Genomic DNA, 23,009 nt, shown 5'->3' with positions numbered 1-23,009 from the left:
TAAGGAAACGGTGTTATACGCACTCCACTGAAGACGTCCATAAGTCTACATATTTAATTTCGTTTGTGCAAAGATTTGTTTCAAAACTATTTCTAAATTTAGTTCTAATTTCCAGCAAATTAAGAATAATAATGAAGTGTGGTCAATGTTAATAATTGTATTGCTGATATCCATGAAAATGTACCCAGTGTAAAAAGTCTCATATAAATGAGTGCACTAGCATTGAAAGCACATATGTTATACAGGCTAAAATGACACAGCTGTTTTTTTAGCCAGGCGGTGTTTCCTCTTTCGAGACGATCAGCTTCCTCTGTGAGAAAGATAGCCAGCAACACCACTTCCTCCCCAGCCCACAGCAAATGACCTGCGTTTGTGCATGTTCAAAGTGCTTACCAGAGACGGCTCGATCTCGTTAGCCTCCACATACTGCTTAGAGTCATACAGCGAACCCGTTTTGTGTATCTGAAAGAAAGAAAGATGTTTCTGTCATATCTACCATTTGGTAGAGGCTGATATTTTAGAAATTATGGGATGCGTTTTGCATCGATGCATTAAGTGTGTTAACTAGTGATATTAGGAGTTAAGAAATGCAATCCAAAAACTTTTTTCTTGGTTGGGCAATTAAAGGGTTAAGCTGAATACTAGTATCTTGAAAAATATCTAGTAAAATATGATGTACTGTCATCATGGCAAAGATAAAATAAATCAGTTATTACAAATACATTATTGACTTCAACTGTATATTAATGACAAATCACAATCATGTCTGGTATATAATGTAAACATTAAAATTTATAAAACTAAACACGTAATTAATCATATTTGGTATACAAAATAAACATTGAAATACAATAAGTAAACAGATTAGATTTTAATAATCACAATAATGTTTGGTGCAGTTATAGTCTGGTTTTCAGGTTGAGACAACAAAAGATGCGTCTTGTGGTGGAAGAAGGCAGACATTTAGCATGAATGTTATACTAGCCACAGGAAGACGGGGAAAAAAAAACATTAGCACTGCCACAGAAAGTGAAAAACCAAACGTATAAAACTGTTTTACTGACCATTTATCCAAAAACAAATAATCAATTAATCATATTTGCTATACAAAAGAAATATTAAAAATACAATAAATGAGTAAACAGATTAGATTTTACTAATCACAGTTATGTTTGGTGCAGTTATAGTCTGGTTTTTAGGTGGAGACAACAAAAGATGCATCTTGTGGTGGAAGAAGGCAGACATTTAGCTTGAATGTTATACTAGCCACAGGAAGACGGGGGAAAAAAACATTAGCACAGCCACAGAAAGTGAAAAACCAAGTCCAAAAACAAATAATCAATTAATTAATCATATTTGGTATACAAAATAAATATTAAAATAAATAAATAGGTAAACAGATTAGACTTTACTAATCACAATTATCTTTGGTGCAGTACTAGTTTCTTCCAGCTTTTAGGTTGAGACATTAAAAGGTGTCAGACATTTAGAATGAATGTTATACTAGCCACAGGATGACGGGAGGAAAAAACATTAGCACGGCCACAGAAGGTGAAAAACCAAACGGATAAAACTGTTTTACCGCCCTGTTATCCAAAAACAAATGTGCATTGTATGCACGTGCTAATAAATCAAAACTATTATCTCGAGCTCTGATTGCAAAAAGGAGAAGAGGCTAATAGAGCAACTAAAGATGAAAACGTGTGAGTGTAACATGTAAACTGTGGCCTGAGCAAAGGAAGAAGTGCACAAGCTCTTGATCACTTTGAAGAGTGAATGCAGTTGTGCACGCAAACACTAACAGTGTCTAGTGGAGACCGAAGGTGGAGTGCTTTTTCTTACCGAACTGAAGCGATCCACTAGTTCTGGTGTGACAGGATAGCGCAGTTTGGTTTTTCGATACAGCGGTTTCTTTCGGAAATAGTCCACTAGTTCCACCAGGCTGTCAAACTCACTAGAAGTGCCTAGAATGTACATAGACCCGTCTTTGTGTATCCGGCAGTGCTTCACCAAGCCTTCGCCTCTGTTTCAGCACATAGAAGCCAAGAAAACGATGTCAATGGCAATAATTACAATCACTATTAAATGAAATATTAAAAACTCAAAAATGCTAATGTTGGTTTTCAGATAAAAGTCTGTGCTTTAAAAAAAGAATAAATATTAATAATTATTATTATTATTAATCAATGTAAAAAATTTGTTAAATTGTAAATATTTTGTAAAATGTAAAATAACTGCTTTCTTATTGTATGTAGTTTCAAATGAAATGATTTCTCCAGTCATTAATGCTTTTATTACTATTACCATTAATAATAATACTATAACCATTAATAATAAGGCAAGGCAAGGCAAGGCAAGGCAAGTTTATTTATATAGCACATTTCATACACAGTGGCAATTCAAAGTGCTTTACATAAACAGGAATAAAAGAAACAAGTATAAGAGAAATAAAAACAAATAATAAAAATGTTAAAAATAAATAAATAAATAAATAAGCATAAAAACAGATAAAATGTGTTATAAAAGAATGAAAAAGAAGAGAAAAACATAATAGTGCGATCTGTCGGACGTAGCACAGTGCTCATTCAGTAAAGGCACAGCTAAACAGATGTGTTTTCAGTCTTGATTTGAATGTGCCTAATGTTGGAGCACATCTGTACTAATAAAACTATTATTATTAATACTACTACTACTACTACTACTAATAATAATAATAATAATAAATATAACAATTTTAAAATTTATACTGTATTAAATAAATGCAGTCTTGGTGAGCAGGAGAAGCTTGTTTTAGAGCATTTAACCCCAAACTTTTGATCGGTAGAGTATATGTTTTTTTTGTCTTTTTTTTTTTTGACAGAAAGAATATTAAGTGCATAATTAAGTTGTTGTGAAAATAAATATTAGGTGAAATAATGTTCTCTTATTCTGTCTTATACCCTCATTAAAATACATACAAGAATAAGTAGTCATACTAATTTGCATTGAATTTGAAATAACTAAAAAAACATCTTGCTGACACGTGGGTAAACCAAACATAAAGCAAAGAATACTATATAACTACACTACCGGTTAAAAGTTTAGGGTCTGTTTTTTTTTTCATGTTTTTTTTTTTAAGAAAGTGATTCAAGGCAGCATTTATTATTATTATTATTCATCAAGTCATTATTATTCAACAAGGCATTATAAGTCATCAAGGCAACATGTATTAAATGTAAAAATTTTTAATTTTGAATAACTGCTTTCTTATTGTATGTAGTTTCAAATGAAATTATTACTCCAGTCATTATTGCTTTTATTACTATTAATATTAATAATACTAATAAAAAAATAACAATAATAATTCATATTAGAGTGATTTCTGAAGGATCATGTGACTCTGAAAATTCATCTTTAAATCACTGGAATAAATAATTAAATTAAATGATAAACTAATTTTGAACAGTTATTTTATAGTGAAATAACATTTCACCATTTTACAATTTGTACATATATATATACACACACACATATGGTGTATGTAATATTTTTTTACAAAAATAATATTAAGTGCATAATTAAGTTGTTGTGAAAATAAGTAATAGGTGAAATAATGTTTTTTTATTCTGACTTATACCCTCATTAAAATACATAAAATAATAAGTGGTTATACAATTTGCATTGAAATTTTAATAATTAAAAAACATCTTGCTTATGTTCGGTAAACCCAAACATAAAACAAAATATAAACTATAGTATATTTTAGTATATATTATTTACTAAATATAACTTTAATATTTTAATAAAACTTTAATATACAAGTGTTTTTGTTGCACTTGAAATCAACAAATTCTCTAGATTTCAAATACAATTAATATTTTTAACATTTTTTATTACATTTGCTCTAAATTAGTTTTTTTCCCCTACATTGAGCAATAAATCTCCACTTCAGTAGCTCTTACATACTGTAAACCAAACTTTATCAGTTCATTCATATCTGTATTCTATATTTATATATTTATATTCTATAGTATAATCTATATTATATTTTTACTGAGGGATTTCTGCATACATAATTTGCCTGATTATATGCCACATTTTATTCAACCAAAAAAAATGGAAAATGTATAGTACTGTGTGTTTGTCTGTTTGTATAATTCTAAATTATAAGAGGAGAATTCCAAAATGCCTTTTTAAAGAAAAATAACCTTAGACTTTTATGTTTAAAAAAACAACATTTTTGAACCCAACTTTATCCAGTGTTCAGATTTCTGGGCTAAAAATGTATGCAAATTAGTGCATTCTTAAAGAAATAATAATAATGCATAATTTGCATATTCAAACATAACATTTGACTCGTAATACCAAAAATGTGTGCAATTTGTTTATGTAAACAACTAGGGGGAATAACTGAAAAAATATGGAAATGGCGATTTTTTACCGTATTCACCTGCAACCTGCCTTAAATGAACATTTAAATCATAATTTAGTTGTTTGCATTGAGGATTTGTAAAGTGTTGCACCTGAAGGTAATGGCGTACGAGTCTGAATCCTCTCTCTGTCTGATGAGGAAGGCGCCATCTCGAGGGATCCGCATTAGATAGTCCTCCGCCTCACCCCGACTCAAGTTACTGTAAAACCACCTATAGACAACAAAACCACAGCTTCATGTCTGTGCTGCGCCTGCAGATGCTTGTTTGTAAGCGTGAGCTTGACCACGTGCTCTTCTGCAGCCCTGTTAGCCGGGATGTGGTGAACACCATCAGGCTGTTTATGAGTGCCAAAGCAAAAGAAGACCTAAAACAACACTCCGAAAAACAACCCCTGCTGACGGACACAAACTCTGATTGTGAATGTACTGGCCTGGAATAAATTTTTTTCCACGTTGTGAAAGTAAATGTGCATTGATTTAGAGAGAGAGAGAGAGAGAGAGAGACTTTAACTTGAAACTTTAGAACTGCTTTGGCAATACATTTGCAACATTTGTCATGCCAATGAAGCAATTATTGAATTGAATTGAATTAAATTGAGAGAGGGAGAGAGAGAGAAAGAGAGAGAGAACAGCGGAATAAAAAGTAGAATAATTTGGGTGAATGCATGTAAATTATTAAAATATTAACAAATCAGTAAAGTAATCCACTACAATACTGTTAGCCATTTCACAGTAATGATTTTAATTAATATACCGCTAAATATCTAGGGCTTTAATAAACTATTACTGTTTATAACTATTAAACCTAAATCAATAAAGATACTGTACATATTTTACAATAATAATAGGAATTTACATAATCATACGAATAACAATAAATTCATTATTATTATTATTAATGATAATAATTAATAATAATAATATTAATAATAATAAATTATGTTGATAAGATTAAATTAATAAAACATTAATTTAATACTACTGAACTGTATTTTACATTATTAAATGTATAATATAATCATAGTCGGATAAATAATTGTATTATTTTATATTTACATTATTATATTTATTATCATCATTATTCAAATTCTGAATGCAAATAATATAATTTAATATAATAATATAATAATAATAATTATAAATGAAATCCATGTTGAAATATTATTGTATACTGTATAGAGTACACTGTATAGAGAACGGAGAATAATTTTAATCTATACAATCATAATATAAGGAATAATTGCCATTTTTTATTAATATTTAATCAAATAATAACATTACAAAAATCAAAGAAAAATATCACAAAAAAACTATTGTGAAGAAGAAAAACTGTATTATGATAGCAATAATAATAATAATAATAATAATAATAATAATTATTATTATTATTATTATTATTATTGTTATATTTTTAAATTATTAATATTAGTATTGTTATTATTATTATTACTATTATAGCCAATAACAGTAAAATTACAAAACTAATATTAATGTATTTAAAACCTCTCACTTAAAACATGGTATAATATTTGAATCGAAAACATACTGTGTTGTCATGCAATATTAGACTTATTAAAATAGTTATCAGCAAACTTCCAAGCAACTCTGTTTCACACACTTACCAATGCCTATTTTTGTTAGCATCGGGTTCATATAAATGTTAATTTTAGGCTCTGGTATCAAGTTTTGACTCACCCTTCCGACTGGTGCGTGTCTGGTTTGGGCACATATTCGGTGAGGCGCAGGTTGAAATCCTGACAGCGGAGCAGGTTGTCTCTGTAATAATGGATGAGCGCATACACGCTGGCGAAGTGCAGGTTTTCTGTCAGGAAATAAACTGTGTGTCCTCCTTCCAAGCAGGAACGGATTCGACAATGCTGAACTCGTCCGCTGCGCCTGCAAGCAGCAAACAGACAATTCTAGAAAAAAAAAATGCATTTCTGTGCATGTGACCAAAGAAAACAGTCATTAAAATAAATCAATAGGGACATTCTTTTCATACAGGACCTTATGATATATACAGTGCTCAGCATATACGAGTACACCCCTCACAAATCTCTCATTTAAATGAATATTTTCTATAGGATGCTTTACAATATTATATATGTGCATATACCTGTACATACATTATAGTCAGTACTGAAGCCAAATCTGGAGCTTATCTAACAAAATAACTTACAATAACAGTTAAATTGTAGCATAAAATAGTACATGTACAAATTTTTATAGGGAAAATATTAAATAACATTTTTAAAAATATCAAAAATCAAGAGAAACAAAAAATATATACAATTTTGTTGAAATATTTGGTATGAATTGAAATGTATTATCTTTCCATTTCTAAAGTTTTTCTGTGACTAAAATATAATTTTAATAAATATATCTCTTTAATAAATCTGTTTTGTTCAAATGCACTAATATGTAATACATTAGTTTTATATAACTAAAATGTTACCTACAGTTGAAGTCAGAATTATTAGCCCCCTTGAATTATTAGCCACCCTTTTTCCCCAATTTCTGTTTAATGAAGAGAAGATTTATTCAACACATTTCTAAACATAATAGTGTTAATAACCCATTTCTAATAACTTATTTATTTTATCTTTGTCATGATGACAGTACATAATATTTGACTAGATATTTTTCAAGACACTTGTCTACAGCTTAAAGTGACATTTAAAGGCTTAACTAGGTTAATTAGATTAACTAGGCAGGTTAGGTTAATTAGGCAAGTTATTGTATAACGATGGTTTGTTCTGTAGACTATCTGAAAAAAATTAGCTTAAAGGGGCTAATAATATTGTCCTTAAAATGGTGTTTAAAAAAAAATTAAAAACTGCTTTTATTCTTGCCGAAATAAAACAAATAAGACTTTCTCCAGAAGAAAAAAAATATTATGAGACATACTGTGAACATTTTCCTGCTCTGTAAAAGGAAAATAAATCTAAAGGGGGGGGGGGGTACATTCACTTAGAAATTGATAAAAAATATAAATTTTCAAAATAGGGTGTACTCAATAATGCAGAGCACTGTATAACAATTATATGCTATCTATAAAAATATATAGTAGTTAGTCAAAGCATACAATTATGTCAGTTTAAACTTAATTACTGTTTTTCTCCGCATCTTTTAAATGTATGTAATAATACAGATTGCTGTCATTTTAGTAATTTTTTTTTAAGTTTTTTTTTTCAATACATTAATTGATTGTTTAAAACATTAGGCAAAGTTCAAACAAATAGACACATATGATTTTTTTTTTTGCCCACCCCAATAGACAAGGGAAATAATCAAATAGGAAGTTTAAATATATATATAAATATATAATTCAAATTAAATGTGGCAATGTGTTTATTCTGTAGTTTTACCAAACCAAATACAATGTCAGGGTGATAAAAAAAGAGACATGAAAATGTACTCACCCTTGAATGGTTCCAAACTATTATTTCGTTCTTCTGTTGAACACAAAAGTAGACATTTTGAAGAATGTTGGTAATCAGTTGACTGCCATATTAGGAGAAAAAATGTCTATAAAAGTTAACAACTTCGGGTTACCAACTCATTCAAAATATCACCTTTTATGTTCAACAGCAACCACAAAAAAGGAAAGTCTAAAGGCTTGAGGATGAGTACATTTCATTTTCCTTGTTTGTTATTCAAATCATGATCACAATATGATTTTTATTTCATTCTTTAAGAATTTCAGATAATTCATATTTTATTTCTTTTAGTATAAGTATTCTATTCAGTCCCTCCAGGATTTTGCGAAAAAGGCAAAACAAAACAGATTTTAGCGACTAAACTTATCGATTATGTGTCAAGTTTTTGCAAAGTTTGCAGCAAATTTCGCAGCATTTATTTTATTGTTTTGCTGAGAATATATACACAAATGGACACATCTTGAATCTTTATACATTTTTTGACATTGAGAATCATTGATTTCTGTAATTTATATAAACAGAAACTAGACTTTAGTGCTAAAGCTGCTGTATCATATTTGAAAATTTAACCAAATGGAAAATATTGCATCTGTGTTGTTTGACAGCTATTTGAACACATTGGTGGACATTATGCAGAGCATAATGCTTACAGTATGTGTGTGTGTGAGAGAGAGGGAGAAAGAGAGAGAGGGGGGGTGCTACACATATGACAACAGGATGCATATATACAATATGTAGAAGTTTAGCAAGTGATAAACTCATGTGGCCTAGTTCAAACAGGCTTCGAATGCGCGGTATGATAATCTCACATGACATGGATCACACGCTAGATGAGAAGCGTGTATTAACAGCTTGAGGCTTTGTACACCCGCCAAGCATATTCTATTCGTGAATACTATGTTTTTGAATGTTAAACTATACAAATGGTGCACTGTGGTGTGGCAGGAATTTGAACAGTGTCCTGACTATCCAAAATAAGTGGAAAATATGAGGCAATACAAAAACAATACTCCACAAAGTTTTGCGACATTAGCTTGATTGGAGAATCACGGAATTATAGAGGCTCTGTCTGTCTATATGATAAATACTATCACTATATATATATATATATATATATATATATATATATATATATTCATCTGAAAAGGCTAAATTAAACTCAACGAATAAACCAAATACAACAATGCAAACAAAAAACATCTTCTTATAAGAGATCTACATTACCAGAATGAAAGTGTGCAATCATTTACGAAGGTGTCACTCTCCCGAACCAGAAATGTTCCATCAACTCCACCCGAATCAGCACAGTATTCCTGCAGCAGTCGCTCTGCAGTCATTCGGCCCTCGGACATCCGGCCATGAAACCATGGCTCAGACTGATGAAGCTCCGTGCAAGACAAGACCGACTGAGGAGAAGTCTCAATTAGGCTTCATTTGTGCCACCGTTAACCTGAATCTCAAACTGAAGTGCTGACTCACCTTTTCTTCTTCTTCATCATTCTCCTCCGCATAATACAGCGTTTTATTCTCAATCACACAGTAGTGCCTGTACCACCTCTGAACACAAACACAGTCCAGCAGATATTATAATATTAATAATGATGAAATCGAAAGCCAAGATGAAACAATCACAGAAGGAAGTTTAGAACCTCATCTATTGGATCCCAGATGAAGAGCTCTCCTTGCTTATCTCCTTTCCGAAGGTCCTTTTTGCCAAAGGTCTCATCGATGTTCAGTTTCTTGTGCTGTTTAAGAAACTCTGATTAAGAATTGTATAAAGAAAGGGGTCCTAGTATGTTTTTATACTTTCAACCTCCTTTAGTTCATAATGTGGCTGTTGGAACTAGGGCTGCACAATATATCCTTTCACTCAATATCACAATTCGTGCATCCACAATAGTCATATTGCAAGATATGCAATGTTAAGTCTGGATTATAGTTGATCAGGAGCTAAAGAATTGTATTCAATTACTCTATTTATAGGGAAATTTATAAGATTTATGGAAAGAAAAAGTGTTCTTTATCGTTCTAGTCAGCAAAAACAAGATTTTTCTCCACTTGCAAATAACTTTGCATGTTTTAAGGATTATTTTGCCTTATTTCATGCAAGAAACAAGCATTTTTTTTGCATTGCGATGGAACTATACAGGGTGGGCCATTCATATGGATATACCTTAATAAAATGGGAATGGTTGGTAATATTGACGTCCTGTTTGTGGCACATTAGTATATGTGAGGGGGCAAACTTTTCAAGATGGGTGGTGACCATGGTGGCCATTTTGAAGTCGGCCATCTTGGATCCAACTAGTAATCCAACAAGTAACTCATAAGCAAGTTATTTCTTACATCTTTTTTTTTGCTTGTAAAGGTATTACATTTTTTTTCACTATATTTCTCTGCGTTTAGATTTACTGTTGTAATCAGTTTCTGAAAAAAATAATATCAAGGCCAAAGTACTGGTAATCGGTCTCTAAATGTAGTTATCGGTTCTCAGTAACGGCCAGAATTTATCATAATATTGCAGTTCTAGACATTGCCTTGTTTGCATTTGACAGACCTAAAAGAGAGATCAGTTTAACGCTCTTGTCATGTGCTTTTTGTGCTTGCACATATCAGCTTTGTTACCAGTGTTGCCAACTATTTTCAATAAAAAGGCGCTAAGCTCTGCCAAAAAAGTCAGTAAAAGTTGCTAGATTCAGTCATACGTCAATTTGCATATTACTGATGTCATCACGTTCTACCGTTTCTGTTTGTTTAACAGCCTATGGTTAATAAAGGGGCATTTATATTTGCACTTCGCTTTATGTATGCATGTCAATTTAATAACATTCATTGCAGTTTTAATACAGTATATTAATATAGATGTGTAGTGAATTTGCAGTGATCTCTCAGACGTAATAAACTCAGACAAGTTCAGAAACTGTCACTAAAATATCTGTGATTGTGAACAAGAAAAGAATAAACGGTCAAATTAAATTATTTAAATAAAGGAGAAGCAGATCGGTTTGACTCTACAATGGAAATACCTCACACTGGTACTAGCTAAGTTGGCAACAGTTACATTTAATACATTTTTGAGCAATTATTGATAGTATTGATAGACTGATAATTATTGATAATAATTTTGTGCAAGATTATTTGTTTGCTTTTCACTCATTTGAATTTTTTTCCTATGCACCTATGTTTTTTTCAAGTGTGATGAGTTTGAATTGATTCAGTGTTTGTTTGCTAAAGATTTGCTATAAAATATCAAGAGCTTAAAATGACAAGACTTTAAAATGCATTTATGTGTTTTGTTTGTTGCTGCTAGAGTATCCAAAGCACAAGCTGTAAAGGCACCGCCCTCTACTGAAAAAGGGGGTGTGGAGCAACAGCTCATTTGCATTTAAAGAGACACACAAATGGAGTGTTTTGACGGTACAGTTAATAATTTGTGATTTAATTTGAGCCAAATCTTCACAGACAGATTCTGGGTACACCTTACATTACATCGTATAAAAATAAGCATAATACATTACCATACATAACCCTTTCATTCTTTATGAAAAATCTACAATTATTTTGCATTAATAACATGCAAAAAAGTTGCAGCATTATCTTGTGTTCAGAGGCAAAGGTATAAGTTTGAGCACACATTCTTTTTCAAGTCTGCAAAGTTGTTTAAGCAAATCATTTTGATGACAGATTTTAGCTCAGGGACATAAGAACATGTTAGCCCAGTTATGCAATCACATGAAAACAGCTTTTCAAGGAATTGCACTTCATGGAATTTATTTGTTACATCCGTTTCCATCGCAGTTTATTTGCAAGTCTTTCTGTATAATTGTGTGCAAATGATCTCTAATGCACATTTTAGCAATCTATTCATGTATTTGTGTCCCACACAATATCCCAAAACGCACATAAAAATATGCGAATGGAAATACAGCTAGAGGTTTGTGTCACATTGCAAACAGAAAGAGCTTTTCTACCTTAATAATGATCTTGCCCTTGAGCTGGGTTGGTGATGGCAGCTGTTCTGCTTCTGGTTCCAGAGGTTCCATCAGGATTTTGTCCTGGAAAACATCTTTGAACACCTGAGCCATCATTTTCTGTTGCTTGACGTCACAGTGTTCTTCTATGGACAGCACCACAGGATACCTGACAACAGTGGACACCGAAAACAATTTGCATTTCCAGAAACACGAAAATGGTATGTAAATGGCATGCTATTTTTATTATCATGAGGAATACCAGTAACACAATTGTTTAAGTAACCAATGGTACGTATTATTAACTAGTGGCTTTTTACTTGCCTATTATTAAGATATTGACTGTTTATTAGTGCTTATAAAACTTTTTGTATCAAAACTATTTTTTCTACATCGCTAATACCAAAATCATTTACCAATATCAAAACTTTTACTTTAATAACTGTTAACATACAGCAAATTAGAAGTCTATTAAGACAAAAGTCATAGTTAATAGTTTATTAATACTGAGAATTGTACCTTAAATCTGTATGTAAAAATGACCGAATTATGATAGGCATGCAAGTCATACTTATGCAAGTCACATTTAGTCTCAAAATCAAATCAATATCAATACATACAAAATCAATACATAATAGAATCTATCTGTGCATAAAGAAAATGAAGGCTGTTTTAGGAAGATTAAGACTTATATAAATTGTGATTGCAATCTCATAAGAAATGAGAAAACCCAAAATACTTACTTCATCCCAAATTTGTTTTATTTAAAGCATTATTGCCACAACAATGTAAACTTAAGAGGGGAAACTAGCTTTATTACTATATAAATTGTGTCACAATCCAAAAATATATGGAAATCATTCATTCATTTTCTTTTCGGCTTAGTCCCTTTATTAATCAGGGGTTGCCACAGCGGAATGAACCGCCAACTTATCCAGCATATGTTTTATGCAGTGGATGCCCTTCCAGCCACAACCCATCACTGGGAAACACACATATGGCCAATTTGGCTTATTCAATTCGCCTATAGCGCATGTTTTTGGACTGTGGGGGGAAACCAGAGCACCTGGAGGAAACCCACATGAACACTGGGAGAACATGCAAACTCCACACAGAAATGTCAACTGACCCAGCCGGGGCTCGAACCAGTGACCTTCTTGCTGTGAGGTGATCGTGCTTTCCACTGCGCCACCGTGACGTTTAATATACAGTTGAAGTCAGAGTTATTAGCCCCCCTTTGATTTTTTTTTTATATTTCCCAAATGATGTTTAACAGAGCAAGGAAATGTTCACAGTGTATTTGATAATATTTTTTCTTCTGGAGAAAGTCTTATTTGTTTTATTTCAGCTAGAATAAAAGCAGTTTTTAGTTTTTAAAAAAACATTTTAAGGTCAATATTATTAACCCTTTTAAGCTATATTTTTTTCAAAAGTCTACAGAACAAATCATCATTATCCAATAACTTGCCTAATTACCCTAACCTGCCTAGTTAACCTAATTAACCTAGTTAAGCCTTTAAATGTCACTTTGAGCTGTATAGAAGTGTCTTGAAAAATATCTAGTAAAATATTATTTACTGTCATCATGGCAAAGATAAAATAAATCAGTTATTAGAGATGAGTTATTAAAACTATTATGTTTAGAAATGTGTTGAAAAAATCTGCTCTCTGTTAAACAGAAATTGGGAAAACAATAAACAGGGGGCTAATAATTCTGAACTCAACTGTATATAAATGTTCATTTGAAGTCAAAATTATTAGTGAAATTGAAATTCTTTTAAAAATATTTCACATGTTTTGCTTATTGGAGAGAAGATTGTTTCAACACATTTTCCAAAATAATAGTTTCTCATTTCTAATAACTCATTTCTTTTGTCTTTGCCATAATAATGATGCATTTTTTTCTACTTTTTTTTATTTTTCTACCTATTTATTTTCTATGTATTCTACTTAAGATACTGTAAATCAACTTCAAGTGCAATTTAAAGGCTTAATTAGGTTATGTTAACTTGGCAATATTGCTTAATTAGGCAAGTTATTGGATAGCAGTGATTTGTTCTGTAGACAATCAAAAGAAATATTTCTTAAAGGGGCTGATAATATTGACCCTATTTTTTTTTATAATAAATAATTAGATTTTCCCCTGTAGAAAAAAAAATTATAGGAAATACTGTGAAAGTTTCTTTGCTCCATTAAACAGCTCTTTGTTATATTTGAAAAAATATAAAAGTTTTACAGGATGGCTAATTATTTGTCAACTGTATATTAGGCCTGTCACAACATCTATTTCTTGTTGTATGATATATTGCACCAAAATATATTGCGATAAACGATATTATTGTCATTTAAGACCATTTTATGCCACTCATTATATAATGCCAGAATGACAATACAAGAGCATCACAATGCAAATACACTCTTCCAGAAAACACATCATATTTTATCCTTAAGAATATTTCATTTAATTATGGTTATTTTAACAATTTAATAATTAGACATTGAAATCAGAATGTGAAATGTACACTGTAAAAAGTAATCACTCAATCTACTTGAAAAATGCTTGTAAATTTTACTAATTTTAGCAAATTTGTAGACTTTACTTGATTTGACTGTGTTAGATGAACTTTAATGTGGATCCAGTAGATAAACTAAAGAACTTTAGTAAACTGTACTGAAGGTCATCAAGGAAGTTTGACTAAAGGTTGGAGCCATGCAGTACCACATTTGATCAGCAGGTGGAGTAAGATCTGCTCATGCGCAGACGAAAGGTGCATTCACTCGCGATTTCACAATGCAATCAGAGAAAATAAGCGAAAATTTTCCATTTTATGGACACAGGTGAGATACTATATGTTTCATGCATGTATATTATAATAGTTCATCAAATAAGCATAAGTTTTGTGTGTCGTCATTTCATAAAGTTGCCATTTTCCTCGTGTGGTTTTCAGGTTATTGCTAACCTTAGAAGCTCTAACATTATTATTTTTTTCACTCGGTTGTGGTATTTTATTTACTTAATGAACATTGATAATGTTGGAATTCCATCATTAAGAAGGTCAACAAGAATTACTTTCACAACATTAGTAAATAATACTTGATATAAAGTTGCGATGACTTATTTGACCCAAGTAAATGTGACTCAGTATAAGTAAGAATTACTTTTCTACATTAGTAAATGGTACTAATGCAATAAAGTTACGATTACTTAACTGAATTAGGCAATGAGTTTGCATAATTCAATTAAGTAAATTTAACAAATCACATTTTACAGTGTATATCCTAAATGAATATTGATAAATGTTAAACAAATTCAAGGTAAAAAGTAACAGAGGCTGCGATATCTGCTACCAGATCTATTTTTAGTTGTCAGGAACCCACATGAAAATAAACTAAAGTAATTTAGAGTAAATATTATAGTGTTTTTTAACCATACTGACACTAGCTATGTTTCCATCCAAAAATGCGAATGAACTTAATGCGCAAAACTGGAATATCGCATAAAAGACGTGCGAATAAAGCAGCGTTTCCATCCAACGAGTCAAAGAGAATAAAATCATCACTTCCTGATTAACTGGCACCAAATATCAACAGTAAAAACTGAATTTGCTGCAGTAGGAGAAGCTGCGTCAATGTTTTCTTCATCTAATAAATGACTTGTGCCTCAGAAGGCAATCTTGACAGGCAGTGAATGCGTGGTGGTGTTTGAAGGTGTCAGACGCGGAGCACAGACACTTTTGATTCTGGAGGTCAATAATAGTATATTAACACTAGTACTCAAACGGTAAGGCGTTTTAGAATGACCAAAACAACAGTTCAGATGGTTTACAGTGTGCTCAGCCTGCTGGTCTGTCCATTTACGCACATTTTCATCATCACATGATCTCTTATAACAAAATCACATGACCTTTTTTAATGCTCATACTGGAATTTGTTCAGTAAAAGTGTTTCCATTGTAGTTTATGCTCATCTTTTCTTATCGAATAAAACGTTTATCCTAATCAGTTATGCGCATACATTTTTTATGCGCATTTTCAAAATTTATGCGCATCATGCCGTTTTCATCAAAAATGATTGAGGTCATGTCCATGTGTTGTGCGATAAGTCAATAGACTGATTATTGTGACAGGCCTAACTGTATATACATTATGCAAAATAGAGTTCTTATTAATTGGGGGTGGTAGAATATACAGTAACTAGGACATGTTCTTGAAGGGCTTTGTGAAACTGACCCATTTAACAGAGAACAACACAGAATAAATGTGTGAATGTGTGTGTGTTTGACTAACTCAGATGTTGCGAAAGCATGATCATTGATGGCCTTCACCACATCCTTAAATTTGATCTTGGACGTTCTGGTCCAGCCGTGATATATAATAGGTTCCTCTGGACCATTCCAGCAGTCCACTGAAATGGAAAAAGACAATTGGTTTGACAGAATAACAAATAATATTTAACTAAGAAATGAGTGAGATCCACTGACACTCAACACAGCGACAGCCCAGTCTCAGACAGCGCACATACGCTTCTGTTGAAGACTCACTACGCAGCTGATCTCCAGTCAAATATCTGTGAGCAAAAAAAAAGAGCAACACGTGAAGTAACACAGGAAGTAGATGACGATGAGGAGAAGCAGCATGAAGAGCAGCAGCACTGACGTGTTGTGAGAAGAGTTGATCCAGTAGTGAGACAGAGGATTGTTCATGTCCAGTGGGCAAATCTCGGAAAACTTGTCATCCCAAATTTGGTTTTCTTTGGAGAAGAGAAAACTGAGGAACTAAAGAGACAGAAACAGACATGTCAGCTACCAGTATAAATGAATATAGGATAAATATATCGGTCTAGAAGCTGTACCTCTTCAAGGATAAATGCAGGATCATTGGTTTTCCTCATGGTGTCGTCGATGAAGATGGTCATTAACTCTCGGACTTGATTCAGATTGTTAGCCCAAGTCTCCTGCAAAATACAGCATTTTTAATTACAGTGAGTGTCTGAATGGAGCAAATAGTTGACAATCTGTGTGTTTGGTGGGTTACAAGGACAGTTTTTAGTATAAAGACATGGGTATGGGTTTTACAGTGGTTTATGAGGACATGCCTGATGTCCTTGTAAATCTGAATGCTTAAAAATCATACTTAAAGTCTTTTGGCATTCAAATTTGATCACAGGTTTCTTATGAGTGTTGGGTTCAGAGTTTGGACAATATAACAAGCCCTTTTTACTGTATAAAATAGATTACGCCAATAGAGAGTCCTTGTAAACCACCAATACCAACATATTTACAGTTGAAGTCAAAATTATTAGCCCTGACTTCAACTGTATGTGTGTGTGTGAGAAAGATAAACAGATATGAATATGTCAGCCTTACTCTTTGCTGATATAAAAGAAATCTTTGGAAATCGCTGAGTTGAATAGGCTGATCACCATTACTGCAGATAAAAATATAGAAAACGCATAACAAAAATGAGAACATTAGTAGAATGTATTGTGTGTTCATAAAGATTATTTAAAAATAAAAATTTTCTTACCCCAGGATGAAAGCACATGTTTCCTTTTTAAACTCATCTAGAATCTAACAAAATGACCATCAACATAGATTAATTGTCATATGAAATGAAACAGAAAATCCTATTTAAAGTTTAGTTTCAACATTTTATGATTTTAAAGATAATTTATCTCATAATTCAGAATATTCTTTTTAAGATAATTCAACACAATCAAAACTAACTGTGAAGACTTTAACATTACTACAAAACACTTGTAAATACAGGGTTTCCTCTAGAATGTTTACCAGGTGTGGTGGCAGGCCTTTTACACAGATTTTCCAACTACCTATGGTGTTATTTCAATGACAAATGTTGTGAGAACAGTATTACAAGTCGAGGACGCATCGCGCCAATTTCCTCTGTTCGTGCACAAAACATTCTTGCACGCCCTCAAATAAACGCTGCTGATGTGTGATTTAGTGTATTTATGTAACGAGTTTGTCTCCAACATTTATTAGATTTGCTAGGAATATTTATGAATGTCTCCAACAGACCTACAGAGCGGCATTACTGTGTAGTACAGTGAAACGGTTATAAACTCCAGCCAGATAAAGTCATTGTATGCAGAACCACAGACTTTTATCTATAAATAAAGTATAATTCTGGAGACTGTGTTCATCATGACTGAAAGCTTCATCGTCTTTGTTGGCCTCACACATCGCGCAACCCAGTCAGTCAGCATGTAACCTTAAAAGGATTAAACAAATAACGCACAGCACTACTGTGGTTACTGAAATGTTCGCTCTATTATAATTCACTTGCATTTCAATACTGTTTAGTGCGATTATAACCCACTATTTTAAAAAAAACATCAACAACTGAAAGTTTTGAATGAAAAGCTGTAATGTAGCCGTGACGGGAATGAATTTGGGTGTGGCGCCCCACCATGGAAGAATGAATGTAGCGGAAATCATGAAATATATGCTATTGTATTAATTGTGATGCTGAAATTCTCAGGATAAAAATAACTGACATTTAAAAAAAATAAAAAATATATAATTTTAAACTGAATAATATAGTGTTTATATTAGTGTATATTCATGTAGTAGAACTATTTATTTTAGATTAAAAATAAACTACTCTACTGCAAATTATTGAAGTTGTACTGTATTCAAATAAATGCAGCCTAATAAATGACATTTTAATATATATTGTAAAGTAAACCATTTCTTTTTATTGTAAAATTTCACAATTTAAGTGTTTTTATTGTGTGATTTTAATATACCAAAAAGTACATATTCCTCTAGAACAGAGGTGTACAAACATTTTCTTAAGAAGGGCCAAAAACCAAACTTGATTGAGGGTGGTGGGCCGGAGGTAAATAAAGCAATTTATTTATTAAAGTTGTCACGGGTAATTTCCTATTTTATTTCATAATAAAAATAAAAAATAAAAATCCGCTTGTATCCGAGATCTTGTCCTTTCGGTCATGACCCAAAGCTCATGACCATAGGTGAGAGTAGGAACGTAGATTGACCGGTAAATCGAGAGCTTTGCTTTTTGGCTCAGCTTTACCACAACGGACCGGTGTATTGACCGCATTACTGCTGCCGCTGCACCGATCCGCCTGTCAATCTGACGTTCCATCCTTCCCTCACTCGTGAAAACATTACTTCAATCATATTAACTAATGCATTATAGATTTTTCTAGTTTATAATGGCCCTATTATAATGAAAACATTATTCCATTTATAACACAATGGAGTTTAATGCCGAATACACTAGCCTAGCATGCCTTTGCCTTGATTTGCTCACTGAGGACTTCTGAGTTGTGGTCTTTACGTTGAGCAACAGTATGTTCATTCAAAAATTGGATTCATTTTCAATATTTAATTGAAACATTTGCTTTTTTTGTAGCTTAACAATAAAATAAACCAGTGAAAGGTTACGTTAAATCAGAAATGACAATGTGTATTAAAGGCATTAAACCCAAAACTTCCCAAAATTCTCCCTCTTTTCTTAGATGGGATGGTGGGCCAAATCAAAGGTTACCATGGGCCAACTTTGGCCCCCCTGTGCCCTTGTTTGGGTATCTCTGCTCTAAAAAGTAGTTGTAACTGCATTTTAAATGTAAAAAAATTTACTAATTGCATCTAGCTTTAACTATATTGTGTACAGAACTGCACTCTTACCGACTTTTGGTTGTCAAATATCAAAGAATTGTAAAATTTGTGAAATTGCTCAAAATCCAGGACTTCCTTCTTTGCTCCCAATGCCTGAAAGAAAATATTAGAAAATACTAATATTAAGTATTACAGGAAAATATTCAAGTTATGTATAAACATATATCGTTATTCAAACCTAAAGGAAGTAAATGTTCCAACTCTGCAGCCCTAAAATTTTCCATACGATGCAAAGCATATACAGTACTTCCGTTAAGATAATGTATACAATTTTTTATTCATACCGCAATTTTGTCCTTCAAAAAGCGTCCACAAGGTACTTTAAAGTTCATCTGTGGCAAAAGGCACTTGAGCTCTTTAATGGTGATGCTGTGAAAGACAGAAACATTGTGAAGGAAGAAACAGAAACTACAGTGATACTGGTGGAAAATATATGAAAGAGAAAGAGGAAAACCTGTTTTTCTTTGTCTGATCAACCGAATACATCTGTTTCCTCAGCCAACTACAACAGAGAGAAAGAAACTAGTATATGATTTGTTTTACAGATTAAGGATACACTATCTGTGTGTGTGTGTGTACCTCTCTATAATCTCTGGTGTGTGCGCTGCCAGTGTCTCATCTCTGAGTAACTCTAGTCCTGTCAGCCATTTTTCTGCGTCTTCCACCGAATCAGCTGTGAAAAAACAAACAGCGTCAGCTAGCTTTTGCTCCTCTGATTTTAGGACTACATCAAGTTCTTCCTTTGACAGTCAATGTTAACCAGACAAAGAAGTTTTTACCTGTTTTTTCACAAGTAAGCAAATTGCATTTCCATAAGCCTTAAAAGACCGCTCCACTTTTTTTTTGAGAAATAGACTGATTTTAGAACTCCACCAGAGTTAAAACGTTGTGTTGTTGTGCCATTTTTTTAAATGCATTCAGCCGATCTTCATGTCTGGAGCAAGCACGTTTAGCTCATCTTAGCATAAATTACTGAATCAGATTAGACCATTAGCATCTCTCTCAAATTTCAAAAACGTTTTGATAATTTTTGTATGTTTAAAGTTTGACTCTTCTGTATTTACATCATGTACTGAGACTGACAGAAAATGAAAAGTTGCTATTTTCCAGTTTGATGTAGCTAGAAACTACACTACATATAATTAAGCTCCTTTGCTGCTGTACCATGCCTGCAGGCACAATGATATTACGCACAACATTAGCTAGCTTTTGCTCCTCTGATTTAAAGATTACATCAAGTTCTTCATTTGCCAGTCAATTTTAACCAATGCTCCACTTTTTTGGGTAAACTGACTGATTTTACAACTCCACTAGAGTTAAACCGTTTGTCATTTTGCCATTTTTAATGCGTTCAGCCAATATTCAGGTCTGGTGGGAGCCCTTTTAGCTTAGCATAAATCATTGAATCAGATTAGACCATTAGCATCTCTCTCAAATTTCAAAAACATTTTGATAAATTTTGCATCTTTAAAGCTTGACTCTTCTGTATTTACATCATATACTAAGACTGACGGAAAATGAAAGGTTGCTGTTTTCTAGGTCGATGTACAGTAGCTAGAAACTATAGTATATAATCAAGCAACTTTGCTGCCGTACCATAGCTGCAGGCACAATGATACTACGCACAGTGTTAGCTTGCATTTGCTTCTCTGATTGAAGCATTACATCAAGTTCTTCATTTGCCAGTCAATTTTAACCAATACTCCACTTTTTGGGTAAATAGACTGATTTTACAACTCCACTAGAGTTAAACCATGTGTCAGGCTGATCAGCACAGGCCTATGTGATGTAGTAAACAAGGTGGATACTTCCATCCATCAAACTATCAACTTACAGTTTGGTCTGCCCAATCAATTTAAGGGCAGAATGGGGGTCTTTAAAAACCTATACAATTACTATAGCATTTCAGCACTAGGTGCATGAATTAAACGAAAGAAAGATTAATCACGTTACATTATAAATACATATCAATTGCATTATATTTAATAAAGGACTTTGAACCAGCTGTGCCTATGAAATACTATTTATTTTCATTATCTATATTATTTCACAGTTTGATTCTGTTAAGGTGGCAATGCATTTCTTAAATATGCTTAGACACACTTTGACCAAGGTTAGGCAAAACTATCCTACGCAGATACACACAGTTTGACCAAGTTACAGCATTTTAAATGTTGAGTCCCACTTTATATTAGGTGTCCTTAACTAATATGTACTTACACTGAAATTAATCATTTGTTAGAATGTACTTATGGTTTAAATACATGTTTTTACATTGCAATTATGATTGATTAAATTTCTGCATGTAATTACATCTGTAATTAATTTCTGTAATTACATTTGTAACTACATTACTGACCATCCCTTACACCTTAACTCACCCATAAAACCTACCCATACAACCAAATTTGTCCCTAACCCTTCCTGTACCCCACCTCAAGAGCAGCAGAAGTGTTCTGTAATACATTATGAACACAGTAAATACATTGTATTTATTTTTTTAATGCAAGTACATAGTAGTTGAGGCCACCTAATATAAAGTGGGACCAAATGTTTTTCTTCAGTAAGTGTAAATGTGCAGTTTTAACATGTAGACGCAGCACTTTCTTTAGTATGCAGAGACACTAACAGTTATCATTCTGCAATAACTGACATGATCAAACTGTGCGTTTTGGTGAAATCAAATTACACAAGTTGCATATATCATGATATATGGTATAGCATATCATGTGACATATAGATGGAATAACAATTGATTTGATTAATTTAAACAATGATAACGTACAATGTGTAATATGTATAAGAGGACTCACTTACCCCCCAGACTGAGAGTGTTGAGAACAAACTGAGAGCCGTAGAATATGGTAAAGCATGTGTTCGGGTCTGTATTTCTATCTTTGTGGTCCTTGAATCGATCAAATTCTTTGGAGTTTTTTCCTGGTCGTACTTCCCGGATTTCAAAAATGTCCACTGCAAAAGAGAGATCGCCACATATAAGATAACAATACAGCAATAAAGAGATCAAGTTAGTGTTGATGTTGTTGTTACTAAATCTAAAACTATTTAAAACATCTTCTCTTACTTGAAATCAAAGTTAATATAAAATAAAATACAATTTGTAATGAAAAACTTTGTTTAAAAAGAAATAAAAATGTAACTAAACCAAATAGAAATATTATAAATATACTGTAAATAATGCAAATATTTTAAAAAAAAATGTAATTTAAATATATGCTATATTTAATTTTAGTAAACATAAGAAAGTTTTTATTTACTAAATATATATTATAACAGAAAATTATAAAAATGTCATTACATAAATATAAAGCGGCATAGCAAGGTGCTGGGCATATTATAACATAAGTATAAACAAGTAAAAACTTTCACAGTCATGAACAAAAGGAACAACAGAGTGATTAGGTGGTGAGAAGAAAGTAAAGTGTTCATCAAGTGTTCATCGACTGTTCTGACTGTGCAAGTGGCACTTCAGAGGGTGAGAAAGGCGGGTGTGATGGATCTAC

The 23,009-nt window shown here is 32.3% G+C and overlaps 1 protein-coding gene across 1 annotated transcript in view; it reads right to left on the bottom strand.

The window, feature by feature from the left end:
* plcg2 (phospholipase C, gamma 2) overlaps positions 1-23,009 on the bottom strand; it is a 48,812-nt gene that overhangs the window by 15,099 nt on the left and 10,704 nt on the right. The window contains exons 3-21 of the mRNA XM_056478135.1: positions 22,306-22,458; positions 20,068-20,161; positions 19,943-19,990; positions 19,773-19,857; positions 19,498-19,581; positions 17,348-17,391; positions 17,188-17,248; positions 16,674-16,775; positions 16,478-16,596; positions 16,303-16,388; positions 16,109-16,226; positions 11,823-11,991; positions 9,501-9,596; positions 9,331-9,408; positions 9,076-9,257; positions 6,107-6,307; positions 4,503-4,622; positions 1,843-2,023; positions 394-462 (exon numbers count right to left, since the gene is read on the bottom strand). Of these exons, the coding sequence (XP_056334110.1) occupies positions 394-462; positions 1,843-2,023; positions 4,503-4,622; positions 6,107-6,307; positions 9,076-9,257; positions 9,331-9,408; positions 9,501-9,596; positions 11,823-11,991; positions 16,109-16,226; positions 16,303-16,388; positions 16,478-16,596; positions 16,674-16,775; positions 17,188-17,248; positions 17,348-17,391; positions 19,498-19,581; positions 19,773-19,857; positions 19,943-19,990; positions 20,068-20,161; positions 22,306-22,458 (2,090 nt within the window). The remainder of the gene's footprint in view (positions 1-393; positions 463-1,842; positions 2,024-4,502; positions 4,623-6,106; positions 6,308-9,075; positions 9,258-9,330; positions 9,409-9,500; positions 9,597-11,822; positions 11,992-16,108; positions 16,227-16,302; positions 16,389-16,477; positions 16,597-16,673; positions 16,776-17,187; positions 17,249-17,347; positions 17,392-19,497; positions 19,582-19,772; positions 19,858-19,942; positions 19,991-20,067; positions 20,162-22,305; positions 22,459-23,009) is intronic.

This window comes from Danio aesculapii, chromosome 18, assembly GCF_903798145.1.
Source record: "Danio aesculapii chromosome 18, fDanAes4.1, whole genome shotgun sequence".
NCBI classification, from domain to species: Eukaryota; Metazoa; Chordata; class Actinopteri; order Cypriniformes; family Danionidae; genus Danio; species Danio aesculapii.
This window is presented reverse-complemented; position numbering and strand designations above follow the sequence as displayed.